Source organism: Schistocerca gregaria, chromosome 10, assembly GCF_023897955.1.
Source record: "Schistocerca gregaria isolate iqSchGreg1 chromosome 10, iqSchGreg1.2, whole genome shotgun sequence".
Classification (NCBI taxonomy): domain Eukaryota; kingdom Metazoa; phylum Arthropoda; class Insecta; order Orthoptera; family Acrididae; genus Schistocerca; species Schistocerca gregaria.
The window spans coordinates 124680460-124701858 of NC_064929.1; the positions used below are offsets into that span (position 1 = coordinate 124680460).

A 21399-nucleotide genomic window follows, 5' to 3' on the forward strand; every position below is an offset into this window, starting at 1 on the left:
TTAGCGAGGATACATGCATCCACCCTCCGTCGCATGGAATCCCTGATGCACTGATGTAGCCCTGGAGAATGGCGTATTCTCTCACAGCCGTCCACAATATGAGAACAAAGAGTCTCTACATTTGGTACTGGGGTTGCGTATAAAAGACTTTTCAAATGCCCCCATAAATGAAAGTCAAGAGGGTTGAGGTCAGGAGAGCGTGGAGGCCATGGAATTGGTCCGCCTCTAGCAATCCATCAGTCACCGAATTTGTTGTTGAGAAGCGTACCAACACTTGGACTGAAATGTACAGGAGCTCCATCATGCATGAACCACATGTTGTGTTGTACTTGTAAAGACACATGTTCTAGCAGCACAGGTAGAGTATCCCGTATGAAATCATGATAACGTGCTCCATTGAGTGTAGGTGGAAGAACATGGGGCCCAATCGAGACATCACCAACAATGCCCACACAAACGTTCACAGAAAATCTGTGTTGATGATGTGATTGCACAATTGCGTGCGGATTATCGTCAGCCCACACATGTTGATTGAGAAAATTTACAATTGGATCAAGTTGGAATGAAGCCTCATCCGTAAAGAGAACATTTGCACTGAAATGAGGATTGACACATTGTTGGATGAACCATTCGCAGAAGTGTACCCGTGGAGGCCAATCAGCTGCTGATAGGTCCTGCACACGCTGTTCACAGTACGGAAACAACTGGTTCTCCCATAGCACTCTCCATACAGTGACGTGGTCAACATTACCTTGTACAGCTGCAACTTCTCTGATGCTGACATTAGGGTCATCGTCAACTGCACGAAGAATTGCCTCGTCCACTGCAGGTGTCCTCGTCGTTCTAGGTCTTCCCCAGTCGCGAGTCATAGGCTGGAATGTCCCGTGCTCCCTAAGATGGCAATCAATTGCTTCGAACGTCTTCCTGTTGGGACACCTTCGTTCTGGAAATCTGTCTCGATACAAACGTACTGCGCCACGGCTATTGCCTCGTGCTAATCCATACATCAGATGGGCATCTGCCAACTGCGCATTTGTAAACATTGCACTGACTGCAAAACCACATTCGTGATGAACACTAACCTGTTGATGCTACGTACTGATGTGCTTGATGCTAGTACTGTATAGCAATGAGTCGCATGTTGACACAAGCACCGAAGTCAACATTACCTTCCTTCAATTGGGCCAACTGGCGGTGAATCGAGGAAGTACAGTACATACTGACGAAACTAAAATGAGCTCTAACATGAAAATTAAGCGTTTCCAGACATATGTCCACGTAACATCTTTTCTTTATTTGTGTGTGAGGAATGTTTCCTGAAAGTTTGGACGTACCTTTTTGTAACACCCTGTATAGATCGAGAGCAGTCACACTACACTTCCCCAGGGCACTCCTGACAATACCTTTACCTGTGAAGAACACTCACAACGGTACCTCTGTAACACGATGTAAGAACAAAAGCAAGGGTGACACTATTCCATCTGAATTTCACGTCTGAAGCAAAGCCAGAACAAACTGTCTGCATTAAAAAGAGCAGTACCTCCAGATGGCTGACAATGTGCATCTGCAGCTTGGCCTTGTGGACGAACGTCTTGGGGCAGTATGTGCACGCAAAGCCGGGCACGGGTGCAGGTGCCTGGCCATCCCCGTGGTGGCGCCTCTCGTGGTCCTTCAGACGACAGCATTTTTTGCCGCAAGTCGAGCACAGGAACGACGCTTTCACTCGCGTCCTCTTCGCCTTCCCGTGTAGCTTCTTCGGCTCCGAGTTGATGCCGTGCGTCTGCAATGCAGCAATTTACAGCACCGTTACTACTACTCAAAATGTAAGGAGGGAAACACATTTAGAGGTCAAGTATCATTAGAGAAAGGGTGTCATCTCGGTCTGGGCAACATTTCAGAAATCGACCAGCTGTCGTGTTAAGACAATCACTAACTGCACCGGAAGACCTTTGAGCAGGCACAGTACTGGGGCGTTATTAATTTGTTCACCGTATCCCAGAAGTCTCATCGTAAAAGACAACCTTTGGGCTTATCAAACCAGTCGAGGTATACAAGGGGTGGACAAATACAAAGGGCGTTTGAAAAGTCCGTGCAAAGTCCAAGAGATGGCACCACTGGCATGTATCGAGGTCATGTTTAGTTAGTAGCATCTTTGGAAAGAAAGCACACCAAGTTTCGCCCATATAGGTCTATTTCTTTGTGTTTGGCATTCAAGGAAGTCGAGTGATTGTCAAAAAATGGAAGAAAAAAAATTTTGAGTGGTGATTAAACATTACTTCACGAAAGGCAAAACACCTCAGGAGACTAAAGAGAACCTCAGGAGACTAAAGAGAAGCTTGATAAACAGTAAGGTGACTCTGCACCTTTGATTAGAACAGTTGATAAGTGGTTTCAAAATTTTCGGAGTAGCCATATGGGCACAACTTATGCTGAACGTTCTGGACGCCCTGTGGAGGTCACGACTCCAGAAATCATTAATAAAATCCATGATATGGTGATGGATGACAAAAGAGTTAAGACATGGGAAATCATCAGGTCGTCCAAGCACATCTTATGACGTCACTGAGTGAGTGAGACAACATTTTATTAACAGCCCTACGAAATCGCCCCGGCGTGCATCTTGTGAACAGCAAATCCCACACATGACTGTTTGGCATGTATTAAGAAACTGTTTGCAACTGTACAGATTGACAATCTTGTACAAGCAATAGGACACTAATAAAATTTCTCCCAAGAACTTCTGTGTGGATATGTTAAATTGATTACATGAGGATCAACATTTCTTGACTTTTCAATTAAGTCGCCAGGTTAACACACACAACTGCAGGATTTGGGGCAGTGAAAGTTCACATCAAACATTGCAAAATGTTTGTGATAGCCCTAAACTGAATGATTTTTGTGCATTGATCAAGAACGAAGTGTACAGCCCCCTTTTTCTCCCTGAGAGAACCATCAACCGGATAGTGTACCTGCATATGTTCCAACAATTTTTGATACCACAGATCGATGAGAATGACCAAAAACGAAATGTTTGTACTTCGTGCAAGATGGTGCACCAGCCCACTACCTGGGTGACATCCGAGATTTTCTCAGCGACCGCTTTCCTGGTCAACACATAGACCGTGATGTGCCAATTCCATGTCCCCCACGTTCCCCAGACCTATCACCATTGGATTTTTGTTTTTTATGGAATTCATTAAGGGTATTGTGTTTGTACCTCCTGTGCCAGCTTCTCTACCTAGACTTAGCACAAGAATTTACACTGTCAGTGAGCAAGTTACACCTGCAATGCTGCAGTGAGGATGGGAAGAAATTGACTTCCGATGTGATGTGTGCAGCATAACCAACGGAAGCCACATACAGCATCTTTAGTTTAAGATAACAAAACTTGATGTGTTTCCCTACAAAATAACAGTAAACCCAGCTCTATATCTTTTTTTCAATAAATTTATATGAATATGTGAAGTTGAAAAATCCTTTTTGAAACACCCTGCATAAGTGTGAGAGGTGATTCTACGATCCAGTAGTAGACCTGGGGAGAATATATTTGAACAGAGGAATACACACAGAATTATCAGCGGTCAGTGTCGTACTGACCCGCATGTGTGCAGCGAGCTGGGCTGCCGTGCGGAACGCCTCGTCACAGGTGGGGCAGCGGCGGGTGCGCGGGAACGGCAGCCCGTGGCGCACCTCGCGATGCAACTTCAGGACGTCAGGGCGGCGGAACATCTGGCCGCACAGATCACATTGCAACTGGGGCGCACCGTGTGACAGCCGGTGCGTGTTGAGCGCAGACGCCGACGCGAATGACTTGTCGCAGACTTCGCACGAGTAGTTCAGTTCACCTGGCAAATGACAGTGAAGATTGAATTTATGAGGTTCTCCTAATGCTACTGACGGAAGATACACTTCAGAGTTCTCGACCAGACTGACAGTTCCAGTTTCCTGTACTGTATCTACACCAACTGACCCAGTCCAACTTTTTGTGCTTCTATTTATACTGTAGATGAGGATTCTTACCACAGATTTTCTCTGTGAGGGATTCTATACGGAGCAAGCAGTAAAGAAAACTGAGCATAAATTTGAAAAGAGAATCACAATTCAGGAAGGAGAAATAAAAACTTTGAGGTTTGTCGATGACATTGTAATTCTGTCAGACAGAGCAGAAGACTTTGAAGACCAAAGAATTCAAAGAATAGTGTCCTGCAAAGTACTTGTAAGGTGTAAATAAACAAAAATAAAAAAAGGTAGTGGGATGTGGCTGAATGGAGCCAGAAGGTGCTGGGGTAATTAGATTAAGAAGCTTTTCTGAAAAACCGGAATCTGTTAACATTTAGCACTCTGAAGGTATCTGTCTGGAAGTGAATGTGGGCAACAAGCAATTCAGAGAAGAACAGAATAGAAATTTTTGAAATGTGCTGCTACAGAAGAATGCTGAAGATCAGATGGGTGAATCGAGTAACTGGCAAGGAGGTACCGAATTGAATCATGAAAAAAAGAAAGTGTCAGAAACTCTCACCATGTGTGGGCAGGCATTATCTTGCTGAAATGTAACCTCAGGATCACTTGCCATGATCTGCAACAAATTGGGGCTCTGAATATCATCGACATACTACTGTGCTGAAAAGGTGCCACGGATGATACCAAAGAGGCTCTGCTATCAAAAGTAATGACATCTCGGATCATTACTCTTAGTTGTCGGGTCGTAAGGTGGATGGGTGACAGGTCGGTATCCTACTGCTATCCGGGCCATCTGCAGAGACATCTTTGGTCTGGAATCTCATTGACTGGAGTAGAACTGTCTTCAATGACGAGTCCCACTTCAAATCGAGTCCTGGACAGCAGTGGGATGCAGTGTTGTCTTCCATACAGCCTGACAACCCAGAAGCGCTGGTTCTCAGGTGCCACTTGTTTTCACAGCAGAAAACCTTCAGTTGTCAAATGTGGCACACTTATAGCACAGTGGTACATCAATGATATTCTACACACCATTTTTTTGTCCTTCCTGGGCTTACGTTTCAGCATAATCATGCCCACCTGCATTTTTTTTCTATCATCATGGTTCTATTCATCATCACTAGCAGAAGAATCAATGTTTGCGTTGCCATATATACATTTCACTAGTCACTGTATATTCATTATTCATATTGTCGCTTATCTATGTAGTTGTAGAGCCTTTTTTCCCAAGCTACAGGTGCTTCATTTTATGGCAGCGAAATTCCCAGCGATTACTTTTCTTTCGTGAAGCCATGCTTTCTTCTTCTTCTTCTTCTTCTTCTTCTTCCTTTTTTTCCTGCCAGCTACGAATCCAGTCGTTGCTTACATTGTGCTTTCTTCCCACTGCACAGTTTTCAATATTCTCTGCTTCTTCAATAATTTTAAATTTTTATTTAGCTGTGTATGAGTGATACCAACTTGTAGGCTTTATTAACAAGTTAACATGTGATTAATACTTAACATCCAACATGCTAGTGACACATCAAAGAGTGAGGTCGCAACAACGCTACAGTATAACACGATCTACTGTTGCAGACAGAGCTTACCAAGCTTACTGCAATAAATCCGTGCACCCCAGTATTTGTCTTCAAACTGGGGAAAAAATATGCAAGGATTCAGATGAAATGTCGGGTTCACATCTCGTCTGGATTTTTGCAGCTGCTACACCGCAAGTTTCTCTGCATCCTCAGCACCAGTTGGGCCAATCAGGCGCAAGCGGAATCGGCACGTGGTGGAGGACAGCTGCGGGCACCAGTTCCCAGCATCTCATCTCAGTGGGACCTGTTTATTCTATCTGCCACATGTCCCACAAGAGCTGAGTTGGAAGCCGCTATCCTGGTTGACCAGGTTATCACTGACCCGTTCTAATGGGTTTTGGTGACAAGAGAAGCGGTGCAGTACTGCACTACTAATTTCTCACCATTCTCACATCAGTTGACTTACCTGAAATGTTTAGCCAATGCTCTTCTCTGGGAAGTCGGTAGTGTCACTTTCCACAACTTTCTTCTCTGAAGAACTAATGCTGATTAGAGGAATTTAAACGACTCTCTCTCTCTGCTCTTGAAATAATTTGGTACTCGCATAATACTTGGAGTTCAGTTCTGGTATATTTTCGTTCCCACAAAGACAAATGTCGCAAGTTTCACATAAGCATTCAAACACTTGCACGTCAACTGAGTCGTTAACCATAAGACTCTAGTGAGTATAATTACAATATCAAAGACAGGTCTTGCTTCCAGCAAGTCTACAGCAAGGATTAATTATGAGTCTCTAGTCAAATCATGTTTCCTTTAATCAAAATATCCACGGGTGTACTGCCGGTCTACAGTATCCAACAGGCACAATATTTCAGCAATCATACATGTCCCCATCATCAGGTGAACTGACCGACTGAGCTCCTGTGAACGTGCCGGCACAGAGATGCGTACGCTATGGCTGGCCAGGGGGAACTGGGTTCGGCCGTGGCGGTGGCCAATTTAAATACCCTCTGCCCGCGGTGCGCTCCCTCCGCTGTCCGCGCCCCGTCTGAGATGACATCGGTGTGATGGCTCTGTCCGCCGTGGTCGTCACAACTATACGTTTGCTCGATTTACTCTTGATTAACCCAATCGCTGGTTCCCAAGCCTTGCTAAGATTATAGCCACAGTCACGGTTTATGAGGGCGTCATTGGTGTGAATTTCGATGGCCTCTCTAACAACGCTGTCTCAGTATCTCAACGTCTGTACCAGAATCCTCGTGCGGTCATACTCCATAGCGTGATTTTCCGACAAACAATGTTCAGCGACCGCTGACTTGCTCGGATACATCAGTCGAGTGTGCCTCTGGTGTTCACGGCATCGATCCTCGACGGTACGCATCGCCTGACCAATATACGACTTGCCACATTGACACGGAATCTGGTACACGCCGGCCTTCCTCAGACCGAGGTCATCTTTGGCACTCCTCACCAGTGCACGAGTTTTATTCGGAGGACAAATCACAGTTCCGACCCGGTGTTTCTTCAGAATGCGGGCGATTTTCCCCGAGAGTGCGCCTGTATATGGAATAAACTGAGTGCCTACTTCGTGCCTCATGGTTTCATCCATCTCCACAGGTTGTGCTGTAGTGGTTGGGCAGAGAGCACATTGAATCTGCCACTCTGAGTACCCATTTTTTTGAAATACAGTTCTCAGATATTCCAATTCCTGGGGTAGACTCTGTGTCAGAGATGTACCCCATTCCTCTGTGAAGGGTGGTGGCAGCTGTCTGCGTGCAAATACAGATCTTCTGATACACCCCATGACCTAGGGTGCCGTCAGCACTTCTCTTGACCAAGACGTCAAGGAAAGGTAATTTACCCTCCGTTTCAGTCTCCATAGTGAATTTGATGTTGGGGTGTATGGAGTTTATATTTGTAAGGAAGTCAAGGAGTTTATCCATACCGTGTGGCCAGATGACGACCGTGTCGTCCACGTAACAGGAAAAGCAAGTAGGTTTCAATTCGGATGACGACAGGGCTTCCTCCTCGAAGTTCTCCATGTACAAATTCGCCACCACCGGTGAGAGTGGGGTACCCATGGCGACTGCCTCCGTTTGTTTGTAGTAGTCTCCATTAAAAAGAAAATACGTAGAAGTCGAGATATTTGGATATTTTGATTATCAAATACGCCGGGAGAAACTCGAGAATCACATGTTTCCTTTGTCTACAACAATTACAATTATTCCACCACCTAGGAACAACATGTAATTACTCATTGTACTTTCTGTACAGCTCCTATGGCACGAGTGACAAACACTTGTCAGCGTCGATCGACCGCCACGCTTAGAGTCTTCTCATAGCCAACTTCCCACCTTCACACAGAAACTGGTGGCACAGTAGATACATTTCCACTATTCCACACTCATACTTAAAATATTGGGTGTTCGAAAAAGTGGAAAGACAAGTGTTTCTAGAATTTACTCCAAAATTCTCAAAGCACTACACCATAGCTTCACTGCCTCTTTAATAATAGAGTCCCAGATACCTTTCGTTCTACACACTCTCCTGGTTTGTTCAAATTGCACCGTGTGTTCATCACCGAAGCTGTGCTCCACTACCGCAGAGTTTTCCTTTTGTCTCCTCACATTTTCAGAGATGCGTTGTGTATTACAAAGCTGCATCTGTTGGATATATTGTTTTCCACATCCACAAGAAATGCTGTGGACACCCGGTATTCTTAGACCCAAGTTTTCCTTCATTGAGCCCTGCATATTCCTGATTTTTGCTGGAGGACGGAAAGTGGTTTTTATACTGTTTTTCTCCAGTATTCTGGCAATCTTTGGCATGAGTGGCCCTACATGCGGGAGGAATCCCAGGCCTTTGTTGTTCTCTTCTTCCTGAAGGTCCTCCTTCTTCTTCTTGCTCATCTTGAGAGTGTGTCTAATCTGCAGTTCGGTGTAACCATTCTCCTGGAAGGTTTTCTTCAGGTGCTGAATCTCAGTAGATAAACTGTCCTTGTCGCATATACCACAAGCTCTACAGACGAGGGTAGCAAGTACAGATTTCCGTTTTGCTGGGTGATAGCAGCTGTTGGCATTGAGGTAGAGGATTGTGTGCATTTTCTTTCAGTAGACCGATTGTCCCAGTGTGCCATTTGTTTTCCTCTTTATAGGGATATCTTGGAAGAGTAGGCACCCATTTTCTTCTAATTCCTTTGTGAACTCAATGTTCTCATGTACGCTGTTCTGATGGTTGAGAAATTCCATTAGAGTGTCCTTGCCATGCGGCCAGACTGTGAAATTATCGTCCACGTACTGATAAAAGACCTTGGGTTTAAGGCATGCTGTTTCCAAGGCGATATACTCGAAGTGTTCCACATACAGTTTGGCAATACATGGTGCCTGTGGGGATCCCACAGTGACTCCATCCACCTGCTGGTAAAACTTGCCACCACATTGGAAATACCTGGTTGTGAGTGCATGGCAGAATAATTCCACTCTGTCTTCATTGAAATGATTCTCCAGTAGTTTTAAGGAGTCCTCTATCAGTACTCTCATGAAGAAGGATGTAACATCAAAGTTGACCGTAATATCATTTTTGTCAATATGCTACTCCTTGAGTGTCTTTGCCTGAAGATGGTAAGTAAGAAACCTGGTGAAACGTTGCAGGAGAACAATGCATTGACTTGGCTGTCAACTCAAGAAGATTTTATCATAAGTATGGTCATGTGTTTGTGTGAGTTTTCATGTAGGTTTAAGTTGTCCATTCTGATGAAGGACTGTTTGGTCAAAAGCTTTGTTTGACAGTCTTTTTCTTGTACCTATCTGTGACTCAGCATCCCCCCTATATGATGAGTATAAACTATCCTTTTCATAATACTGTCATTATTCCATTCTGGATTTTCCATTGATTGAAAATGGAAGTAAGTGATAAATCATAACCATATATTTGTAAACAGTTAGATCATTTGAGTATCTGACTGGAGATGCAAAAAATCTCAAAAGAAAATACAGGGTGTTTATAAATGTATATCGGGGTTTTAATGTTTTGTAATATTTATTACATTAAACTTAAAGTTATAAATGATATATCAGATGAAAGAGCAACTCAAACATTTTTACCACAAACCTTATAAATGTTTAATGTGAGCACCATTTGTCACACGGCACACATCAAGTCTATAGCCAAGTTCTTCCCAAATGTTGATAAGTGTGTCTTCAGTGATTGTAGCAACAGCTGCTTCCATCCAGTTTCTCAATCCAGGGAGGTGTGCTGGTAGCGGAGGGACGTACACACGATCCTTGATGAAGCCCCAAAGGAAAAAAATTGCATCACGTTAGGTCAGGTGAACGTGGAGGCCATGCAAAGCAAGCCCTGTCATTGGTCCCCTTGCGGCCTCTCCAGCACTTGGGTACAGTGAAGTTCAACCAATCACCAGTGAGGTGGCGCACCATCTTGCTGGAAAATGAAGTTCTCCGGCTCATCTTCTTCAAACTGAGGGGAGAGCCGTTGCTCTAGTGTGTCATTGCAGTAGGTTCATCAGAAAGGAAAGGCCCATAAACTTTCCGCTGGGATACAGCACAAGTGGTGCTCACATTGAACATTTATAAGGTTCGGGTAAAACTGTTTGAGTTGCTCTTTCATTTAACATATGATTTATAACTAAGTTTAATGTAATAAATATTATAAAGCATTAAAACCTCGATATTTATTTATAAACACCCTGTATTTATAATTAACGGAATTTTCCTTATCTGCATAATGAGCATAATTTATCAGCCAGTTATAACAACTTTTCAGTGGAACGGTAATCAAGTGTCACTTACATGTTCCCAACCGTAGCATTTATGCACAGTACAACTCAGAACAGTCAGTTTTACAAACACACCTGCACTATATATTGTCGCACAATCAACGCAAAAAGACATGGTGAGCTACAATGCCACTTCACCCGAGAATGATTAGTGTTCTAATCAAAACTAGTCACGGAAGTATAATTACAAGCTACTGGAGCAGTTGCCTCAACACAATAACCACACTTTCATTTCCACCTGTGTTTTTCTTTTTTCCTCTGTCACAGTCATTACATGCAGCACCCTTAAATAGTTTTTTATTAACAATTGGACCACGTACTGTGCTTACTAGTACTGACCTGTGTGTTGTGAAGCTATATGGATATTGAGAGAGACCTTCTGTGCAAACGTACGGTGGCACATGTGGCATTCAAACGGTTTGTTGTCCCGATGGATCGACATGTGCACTTCCAGCGAATTCTTGCGAGAAAAAAGCTTGCCGCACACAGCTGCAAATCAAAATAGAGTACAGTGTTACATGTGGCAAGGACTGCACCGAGTAAGAAGTGAAACATTATCCGAAATCACAATGCTGCAGGATAAAAAATGTTCCAATTACTTGAGCAAACGATTGAAGAAACCAGTATGGAAGCATGTTAAACAGTTTCTCTAACTACACTTCAATTTCACTTACGATCATCAACTGCAAAAGTAAATTTAAAGAGATGGTCTCAAATGGAAAGAATCATGGCTGCACGAGTCTCTGGACACTAAATTTGGTCTCGCTGACTGCCTTCACGTACGACCACAATTTCTCTCTGCTTTTAGGAGGTTTTTTTAATAATATTTGGCTAAGGTAGTCACTGAATAAGTCATGTATAGCCCTTTTGACAGCCAAGTCACTCCAACAATGTCCATTTCCTCCTCAGAGTATTGCTGCACATTGAACACAAACTAATGCAATTGTCCTTTAACTTTGTACAACTGTCATTCTCATTCCTGAATGCCTCACTGACTGAGCAGTCGGCATATCGTCATGTGGAAGATCAGGTTCCAAATTTTGGTACTGCCACCAAAGTACGGGAATAGGATACACACAGATAGTGTCAAGAAAAGTAGCAGCTTCAAGGTTGTAATATTTCTTCATTTTCCGCCTCCATCTTAGGTAGGATTTACATTAGCAATGCACAGATTTCCCCCCCCCCCCCCCCCCTTTAATCATATTTTTATGCTGTTCACAAATTGCAACACCTTGTAAACTTTCATGCTAATTAAGGCTGTAGAAGCACAGTCCTTTCCGACTGTACTTCTGGCAGCTGGAATCCAGCATTTTTGTTAAACATGCCTTTTGCATTCTTGCGGCGATACTTCCACAGAAACGTTTATCCCCTAACACATATTTCTTTCTATGAAGAAGTGATATACCAAATTTCTTAGGTTTAGCTTCAAAAATGAAATGAAATATTTCCATGAAAATTTTCATTCTCTATTCCCCACATATTGTGGTTGAATTTCCAAAAATAGTGAAACACCTCTTTTTTCCCCAACTGAGGTGCCAAATACAATATTTTTTATAGATTTAGCTTTGAAAATGCTTTCATAATGAATAATTTCATAAGCCTTTCATCGCCTATTTTACACCCTTAGGTGGCTGAACTTCCAAAACCACCGAAACACAAATTTATTTTTTTAGTTTTTTAAGGTCAAATAGCAATTTTCATAGATTTAACTTTAAAAATACTTTAGTAGTTCCCTAATAAATGATTTTTTTAAAAACAATCTTTTACCCACCATTTCACCCCCACATGAGTTAAAATTCTGAAACCCATGTTCCTTTATTTGTGACTGAGGAACCAAATACCAGTTTCCATAGGTCTAGCTTCAAAACTGTCTTAACAGCAACATTTTTCAAAAAACCTTTCATATCTTATTTCAGCCCTTAGGGGTTGAATTTTGGACAATCCTTTCTTAAATGATGCCTACAGTATATGATCAACACTGTTGCCAAATCTCAAGTTTCTGTCCTTAGTAGTCGAGGGTAAGTGATGATGAGTCAGCGAGTTGGAACACTGCCCTTTATACATAGAGATTATCAGTGAGTAGCTTTAATCTATATCCCACTGACATCGAGCTCATTAGAGACGGAGAACGAGCTTGAAATGTTTCGAGGATAGGGAAGGAAATTGGCTGTGCCCTTTCAAAGGAACCATCCCGGCATTTGTCTGGAGTGATTTAAGAAAATCATGAAAATATTAACCTGGATGGCTGGACACAGATTTGTACCGTCGCCCTCCTGAATGTGAGTCACATTGTACAGTCCTGTTATTGCACTGAAATCTAAAGATGTGGCAGTAAATGCAATTGTTATTTATCAATACATATTATAGAAGTAAGTGTGTGTGTGTGCGTTTTCCACATCTCCTTCTAAACCGCTGGACTGATTTCAACCAAACTTGGTTACACATGTGTACTACTGTCAGGGAACAACATCTACCCATCACAGTTAAGGAGATAAGCAGTGGGATGTGTGAAAAATTGACACATCATGCATGACATTTAAATGTATCATGCATATGCCACCCCCCCCCCCCCCCCCCCATGTGTGTGCACGCCTGCACATACACACCCACAAAAAAAATTTCAAATGTGTGTGAAAGCTTACACACTACTTATCCTAAATTATCCTAAGGACAAACACACACACCTATACCTGAGGGAGGACTCAAACCTGCACCGGGACCAGCTGCACAGTCCATGACTGCAGCGCCTTAGACCGCTCGGCTAATTCCACACGGCACGCGCGCGCGCGCACACACACACACACAAACACACACACACAAACACACACACACACACAAACACACACACACACAAACACACACACACACACACACACACACACACACACACACACACATAAATCACTTACTCTCCTACAACAGTCGAGTTAGTTATCCAGTTTTAATAAAATATAAGCACTTACCACAGCAGAGAGCTTTTTCAATGCCGATGTTGTGATTGCGGAGCAGGTGGGCGTTCAGATTCACTTTTGATGAGAAACACTTTCGGCAGTGCTCACATTTGAATGGCTTCTCACCTGAACACAGAAAACGTATTTTTTTTTATTGTCTATCACAAAATTAATACACAAAAATATAACAGCATTCACCACAACATGATATTCCTACATTTAGGGTGTATGATAGATCATCCCACTGCTACTCGCTATATTCTGATGCAACATCAGTCTGTACAGATATTGCTCTGACTAAGATAATGATGATGTTTGGTTTGTGGGGCACTCAACTGCATGGTTATCAGCACCCATACAAATTCATAACCTTTTCTCAGTCCAATCTCACCACTTTCAGGAATGATGATGAAATGATGAGGACAACACAAACACACAGTCATCTCGAGACAGGTGAAAATCCCTGACCCTGCCGGGAATCGAACCCACGATCCCGTGCTCAGGAAGCGAGAACGCGACCGCAAGATCATGAGCTGTGGATGGTTTGACTAAGATTGTGCGTGGTATATAGCCTAAACATGGTTTATTGCCAAAACACGGTTTATTACCCATGGACTATGTTATGCAGGTATCAGTAAATCCGTGATTCTCTACAGAACTAAGCTCCCAAGCATACAAAAACTTCAAATGTGCGATTACTTTACAAGTGACTTAATGTGTTAAATATTTCCCTTTGAAAATGTAAGCTAGAAAAAAGTTTAGGAATGGTTTGAAATTATGCTTAAAGTTTGACAGATGTCATTAAATACTTTCATTATGAAATGCCAGTTGAACATAAAGTGGGTAATTTGCACTCCATTTGAAGCAAAAAGCTACTTTTTCACACATCCCTGCGACGGTGTTATATCTCCCAAATTGTCTGTTGTAAAATGTATGATTTTGCAGAGACATTCAGTGGTACGTTTACATACTGCCTGCAAACTGTGCTGCAAAGAGAGTTAATAATAAAAAAGAAATAAATTAAAATGTCATGTCTGATGGGGAACTTAGATTGCAAGAATAGCAAAAATGTAGTAACTGGTAAACTTTCTTCCTTCATTCGCTGTCAGTGAGAAAAAATATAGGATTTGAATTTTGTGTAAAGTTTGCTGGAAGCAACTAAGTGCTCTCATTCTCAAACACTAGGTTAATGAAGTCTGTGTATTTCTGTGCCATCAGTTATCCTGTCTCAGGACAAACACACAGTTTCTAACTGTAGTAGTGTGTTGTCATGCTAAACTCTTAATATAAGTTTATACCTCGTAAGCTGTAGCTTATGACAGCATTTTAAATTTTTAAATTTGGTGGATAATTATCGGAAATGTTATAACTCAATTTCCTATAGCCCCTACGCAGCAGCTGAAATGGTGTTCTGAGTTGCAGGACACCATTTTAGTAATATAAGTGGTTGACCTGGAAGAGCAGCTGAATGGAATGGACAGTGTCTTGAAAGGTGGATATAAGATGAACATCAACAGAAGCAAAACTAGGATAATGGAATGTAGTCGAATTAAATAGGATGATGCTGAGGATATTAGATTAGGAAACGAGATGCTTAAAGTAGTAAATGAGTTTTGCTATTTGGGGAGCAAAATTAACTGATGATGGACGAAGTAGAGAGGATATAAATCTAGACTCGCAATGGCAAGGAAAGTGTTTCTGAAGAAGAGAAATTTGTTAACATCGAGTATAGATTTAGTGTCAGGAAGTCGTTTCTGAAAGTATTTGTACGGAGTGTAGCCATGTATGAAAGTGAAACGTGGATGATAAATAGTTTAGACACAAAGAGAATAGAAGCTTTCAAAATGTGGTGCTACAGAAGAATGCTGAAAATTAGATGGGTAGATCAAATAACTAATGAGGAGGTATTGAATAGAATTGGGGAGAAGAGAAATTTGTGGCACAACTTGACTGGGAGAAGGGATCGCTTGGTAGGACATATATCAAGGGATCACCAATTTAGTACTGGAGGGCAGTGCGCAGGGTAAAAATCAAAGAGGGGGACCAAGAGATGAATACACTAAGCAGATTCAGAAGGATGTAGGCTGCAGTAAGTACTGGGAGATGAAGAAGCTTGCACAGGATAGAGTAGCATGGAGAGCTGCATGAAACCAGTCTCAGGACTGAAGACCAACAACAACATGTGGCAGGTGGAGCTTACAATGAAATGTGGATACGAGACGATAAAATTATATTCCACAGACTGCATTAACACTCAGTAAACATAGCAACTTTTCCTGTGGAAAGCATTCAAAAAATTTTAAGTATTAAAAATACTTAATTTTGGAGAGTGAAGAAGAGCTCAAAGCCGGGTTAATTAAAATGAAGTTATGGTAAAAGAGTATAACATGAAAATAAATGAGTCTAAAACAAAGGTGACAAAGCATCTTTGTATGCTATTATATCCTGGAAGATCGAACAACAAAAGTTATCGTATAAGTCTACAGAGTTTCACGGCCATTGTCATCAAAGGTAAAATCTTTGAGGTTATTATGGCGGATTGTATTTCTTCTACATGATCAACATTTCTATCCATCTGCTGGGATCTCCTTCAGGATCTTGTGCTGCTCACAGTTAGCTGAATACTGTCAATACCAGTGATGACTGCTCTAATAAAAGAGTTTTTTTGTGCTTATGCTGGAGAAGTGGCATTCCTACATAAAATTCCTGCAGCTACCAATGGTGGGCGATCACCACCGGATACAAGCGAGACAGGCGGAGCAAGAGAGGAGGTATTTTTTTGAAAAGTATCATTGTTCTTGACACTTTTAGTATTACTCTAGTACCGCAGCCATGTTTTCACTTCCTCAATGAGTGGAAGCCACAAAACCAGAAGCCTATAGCCATCCTCTCTACTGAAGTTTACGTTCATTCTAGGAAATCTCAACCACGTCTTGCACTTTTCTTCTATAAATGTTCATTTACTTGGCCAGGACTTGTGCGTTCTTGAAATCAATATCACAGTCACAGTTCTCCACTTCATTTTAAAGTGTGGCATTCACACTCCCCAATACATTTTCTACATAATGTAATTGGATAGATCAAGAAATCTCCTCACCAAGCAGCAGCAGGAGAACACACACACAAAAATGTTTAACTTGCGCAAGTTTTCGGAGCTAGTGGCTCCTCCTTCCAGCAGAAGAGTTGAAGGGAAGGAAGACGGGTGTAGGAAAAGGACTGGAGAGGCTTAAGGAAAGGGGCGCAGTTCAGAAAAGTCACCTAGAACTCTGGGTCAAGGGAGACTTACCAGGCAGGATGAAAAGGAAAGACTAATTATTGGGGATTTCAACAGGTGAGATTTTAAAACCTGAGAGCTTAAAGGTGGAAGACAGGGTAATACGCACGACAGAGATTACTACTAAAACATCGTGCATGAGTAAATATGAGTGAAAAGCAAGTGCATTGTATGTAACAGAAGTGGGAGGGAGGGGCATGAAAAATAGATGGGCCAGACAATGAACGATGCAGGAAACGAGTAGTTACTGTGAATAAATGCCGAGACAGTAGAAATTAACCTAAATTAAGGTCAGGTGGGTAGCAAGAACAAAGGACATGTTGTAGCACTAGTTCCCACATGTGTAGTTCTGAGAAACTAGTGTCTGGGGGAAGAATCCAGATGGCACGAGTGGTGAAACAGGTGCCGAGGTCACAACTCTTATGTGGTAGAGCATGCTCTGCCGATACACACACTCTGCCTGTGGCCATTCATCCTGACTGATAAATTGATGGTACTCATGTCAATGTAAAAGGTTGAACGATATTTGCATAACAACTGGTACACAACATGTGTCATTTCACAGGTGGCTCTCCCTTTGGTAGTGTATGATTTGCCAGCTGGTGTAGGTGGTGGTGGTGGTGGTGGTGATGGTGGTAGGAAGGTCATAGGGAAAGTCTTGCAGTGGAGGCACTCACAGAGGTAGGAACCATAAGGTAGGGAGATGGGTGCAGAAGGACTATAGGGTCTCACAAGGATATTATGGAGACTGGGACAAGAAGCTATGCTAGGTGTGGTGGGCAAAATGTCACACAGAATGGATTTCATTTCACGGCAGATTTTAGGAAGTCATGGCCTTGTCAAAGTAGCTGGTTAATATGTCCAAGACTAGGACAATACTGAATGACAAGTGGTGTGCTTCAAAATTGTTTTTTGGAGGGGTCAGCCGTACCAGGATTGGATGTAATGGCTTGGGAAATATGGTTTTGAACTAGGCAGGTGGGGTAATTACATCCAGTGAAGGCTGAGGTGAGAATAATGGTGTACTGCTGTAAAGAATCTGTAACAGAACAAACATATCTGCTTCAAACGCCAAACCTGTATCGGAGGGAACGTCTGACATGGAAAGGGTAGCAACTGTCAAAATGTAAGTACTTCTGTTTATTAGTAGGTTTAAAGTGGACAGAAGTGTGTAGCTGGTCTTCAGTGAGGATGAGATCAACATCAAGGGAAGTAGTGGCATGGTATTTGGAATAGTTCTTTCTGTTTGGCCATTAAGGAAGTGAAGACCCGGCTGCTGTGCATGAGAAATGCAAACAATGACCAGGAAGCCATATGTGTAGACAATAATGCTTTGACAATCTTTCCTCCTCTCTTGCTCTGCCCATTTCACTTCTGTCCAATAACAATAGCCCCCCCCCCACACACACACACACATATCCTCCCACCACCACCTACTCCAGTTTGGCCACAAGCTTCACATACCCCATCTCAAAGGCAGGGCTACCTGTGAAACCAGTGGTGATCTACAAGCAAAGCTGCAACCACTGTGCTGCATTCTACATGAGCAAGGCAACCATCAAGCTGTCTGTCTGCATAGAAACAGCTGGACCGCCCCATTGCTGAGAACACTGCCCAACATGACGTTCTTCATTTCAATTACTGCTTCACAGCCTGTGCCATCTGGACCCTTCCCACCAACACCAACTTTTCTGAATTGCACAGGTGAGAACTCTCCCTGCAATATACCCTTCATTGCCATAACCCTCCTGCGCTCAACCTTCGTTAGTCTTCACCCTTATCCTCTAGCCTCCTTCCATGTTCCCATTCCGACACTACACAGCTCTCTTCCATCCACACACCCACGGTCTCTTTACCTCGCTTCTTTTCCGTGAACCACCCCTTCTCCTCCTGCCATCCATCTAACTTCCCAACTGCACCTAGCTGCCCTACCTTCCCTCCACCTCGTCCCTGGGTGCTCTCCAACAGCACTTCACCATCCCCCAGCCCTAACCTGCTATCCCTCCTTCTCCCCAACCCAGGCTCCTCCTTACCTCCACCACACAGATTGCTTCTCCCATCATTTGCTGTTGCTCGCAGTGTGGCCTCAGCAACCAGAGACTGGTCATGTGTGTGCGAGTTGTGGCTGTGTGAGAGTATACGTAAGTTCAGTCTCCAATAAAGGCATTGTGGGCTGAAAGCTCATTTTCTGACAGTCTTTTTGCTGTGCCTATCTGTGGCTCAGCACCTCTGCTATATAATGAGTAGCAAGTATCCTTTTCATAATACTGTTACATTCCATCCTAGATTTTCTATTGCTGAAGTAAGTTTAACGTTTTACATCTCATCTGTTGTGTCCAAATTCTTGGACACTGAGGTTGTTAGTAATAATACAGTTGAGTAGAATACTCTGAATATGTAACACTTTATTAATTACAACAAAAATTATCTTTGCTCACCATATTCAGCTGTAGCTATGAAACTACACACGTGGACTTGTGGTTCAGAACACACTAAATAAACCATGATTACTGAGGGGTCAACTGATACAAGTTCAGAATGAAATCAAACAGTGGAAAATCCAGGATGGAATGTAACAATACCAAAGAAGGAAAGTTGCTGATCACCATATAGTGGAGATGCTGAGTCGTGATAGGCACACTAAAAAGATTCACACAATTGAAGATTTCGGCCATTAAGGCCTTTGTCAGCAGTAGACACACACACACACACACACACACACACACACACACACACACACACATTGCATTTGTGTGTGTGTGTGTGTGTGTGTGTGTGTGTGTGTGTGTCTACTGCTAACAAAGGCCTTAATGGCCGAAAGCTTTAATTGTGTGAATCTTTTTGTTTTTATTGTGCCAATTGCAACTCAGCATCTCCGCTATATGGAGAGTAGAAACTTTCTTCTCTGGTATTGTTACAAGTTCAGAATGTCTGTACTATGGCTTCACTACAGTTACTAGAAAAAGTAAGTTTGTACACAATTGTTGACACAGTTCTGCCAGCATTGGTGCATATGCACAATGCAGAGGAGAGGGAAGTCTCTTCTCTCCCTCGGTTGATTTGGGCTGTGTCACAGCAAGTAGGCAGCACATCGACTTTACTCCGACACAAACTTCCTGGAAGTGGGCAAGGTCCGATTTCAAACATAACTGCCCTCCTGTCCTCTGGTAACACTATTTCAGGCCGTATGTGTGGCGGTGGTGTCTCAGGACTATGGGAGGCACGGCGTCTTCCTAGCATCTTCCTGTCAACTAGTGGTACCGGACTGACAGGTAATATCTCTGGTCAATATTTCTCATTACTCTCAATACTCGACAACACTGCACTGTCAACAGCTAAAGTTGTTAGACACAGTGCTTTGCTCAGATTTTTCATTATTGGAGGAAGAGGAAGTGGCTGTAGTCTTTTGGAGGAACCATCCCAACATTCGCCTAGTGAACTGGGAAACCACAGAAAAACCAAATCTGGATGTCCAGCCCTGCAGTTATAATGGGTACCCAGTGCCATTAATGTGGTAGTGTATTGCCGCTTTATAGTAACTGATACTTTGAAAGTGTACTGATGTGTGTACAGCAGTGTCTGTAAAAATGTCTCACTGTATTTCTTACAAACAGAGTTCACAAACAATCCTGTACATGCCTGAGTGTGTGTACATCTGCCTGTATGATTATGTTATGTCTGTAGCAGCACAGAATTCCCATTGTCTTTCCTTAAAGCAATTATAAACAATCAGAAAGGCCACTGCAGAGAGTCACGCTGAGCATGTTATTAAAAAACACATAATTCTAAAGATACAAGAAACAAACAGTTGTATGTTATAATAAAAGTCACCTTCAAAGATTTAATATTAAGAGCTATAACATCTTACTCCTTTCTAAATACTTGCTACAGTTCAGGCAGATGACAATGCAACCCACTGAAGATTCTGCTTCGCAGCAAATATTTTTATCAGGTTACCTTCCATTTGGAAAGTGAGTGAATTCAGCCACTATTATGTGACTTATAAATTACAGAGTGCAGCAGTCGTCCTTTTTAGATTTCATTATGCAAACCCAGATTTTGGCTAGTAGCTGGCCATTCTCAATGCCCTATTTTCTACTGCCAATGCATGTAAGTCCCTTTCGGTATTCAAAGAACTGTGACTGATGCCCGAGCTACTGGGACTTACATGCATTGACAGAAGAAAATAGTGCATTGAGAATGACTAGCTACTAGCTGAAACCTGTATTTGCGTAATAAAATCTAAAAAGGACGACTGATTGCTGCACTCTTTAATTTATAAATATTGTTATGTTTTCTGTTTTAAATTCTGTCTTGCTTGCCTAATTCTAATGAAGGTTTCTGTCCCTGTGTAGAAGGAAATCACTTTGTGATGCATTTCACAAAACTTTTAAGTTTATTTTGGAAATTAAATTTTGCATCACTCTGTCACACTGTCACTGCAAAATATCACTTCAAACTCCTTTATTTCATTACCAGTCAGTTGATGGACAAGCAATCCCACCTGTGGAGATTATGGAGATCCAGTCATTACCGGCAGTGTAATGTGAATCAGGAACAAGTTTCTCTGAGCATGAACACACGGAACTGTCAGTTGGCTCACATTTAAATGCTATGTAACCCACATTATTCAGTGCATCTTGGGATTCACAGACATCACTGGTTGTTAGTTCATAAATAGGCAACTGCATCAGTTCTAGTTCTTGTTCGTTGAATTTAGTGCAATCCAAATCAGCTGTCATATTTCCACTTACATGACTAAACAACTTGCTTGTTACGAATTTTATGAAGTCCTGTTCAGTTCCTTCTGTTGGAAAACATGTAATGGGGCCTCACTAGTACTCTCAAAAAATGCATTTACGAGGGTGATTTAAAAATTCTCAGAATCGCCACGAGAGGTCAGCG

General features: G+C 42.4%; 1 protein-coding gene across 2 annotated transcripts in view; it reads right to left on the reverse strand.

Moving 5' to 3' along the window:
- Positions 1–21399, reverse strand: part of LOC126293430 (zinc finger protein ZFP2-like) — a 76554-nt gene that overhangs the window by 39940 nt on the left and 15215 nt on the right. For both annotated transcript variants that reach the window (XM_049986654.1, XM_049986655.1), the window contains exons 6-9: positions 13233–13346; positions 10609–10758; positions 3598–3845; positions 1541–1780 (exon numbers count right to left, since the gene is read on the reverse strand). In XM_049986654.1, coding sequence (XP_049842611.1) covers positions 1541–1780; positions 3598–3845; positions 10609–10758; positions 13233–13346 — 752 coding nt within the window. The remainder of the gene's footprint in view (positions 1–1540; positions 1781–3597; positions 3846–10608; positions 10759–13232; positions 13347–21399) is intronic.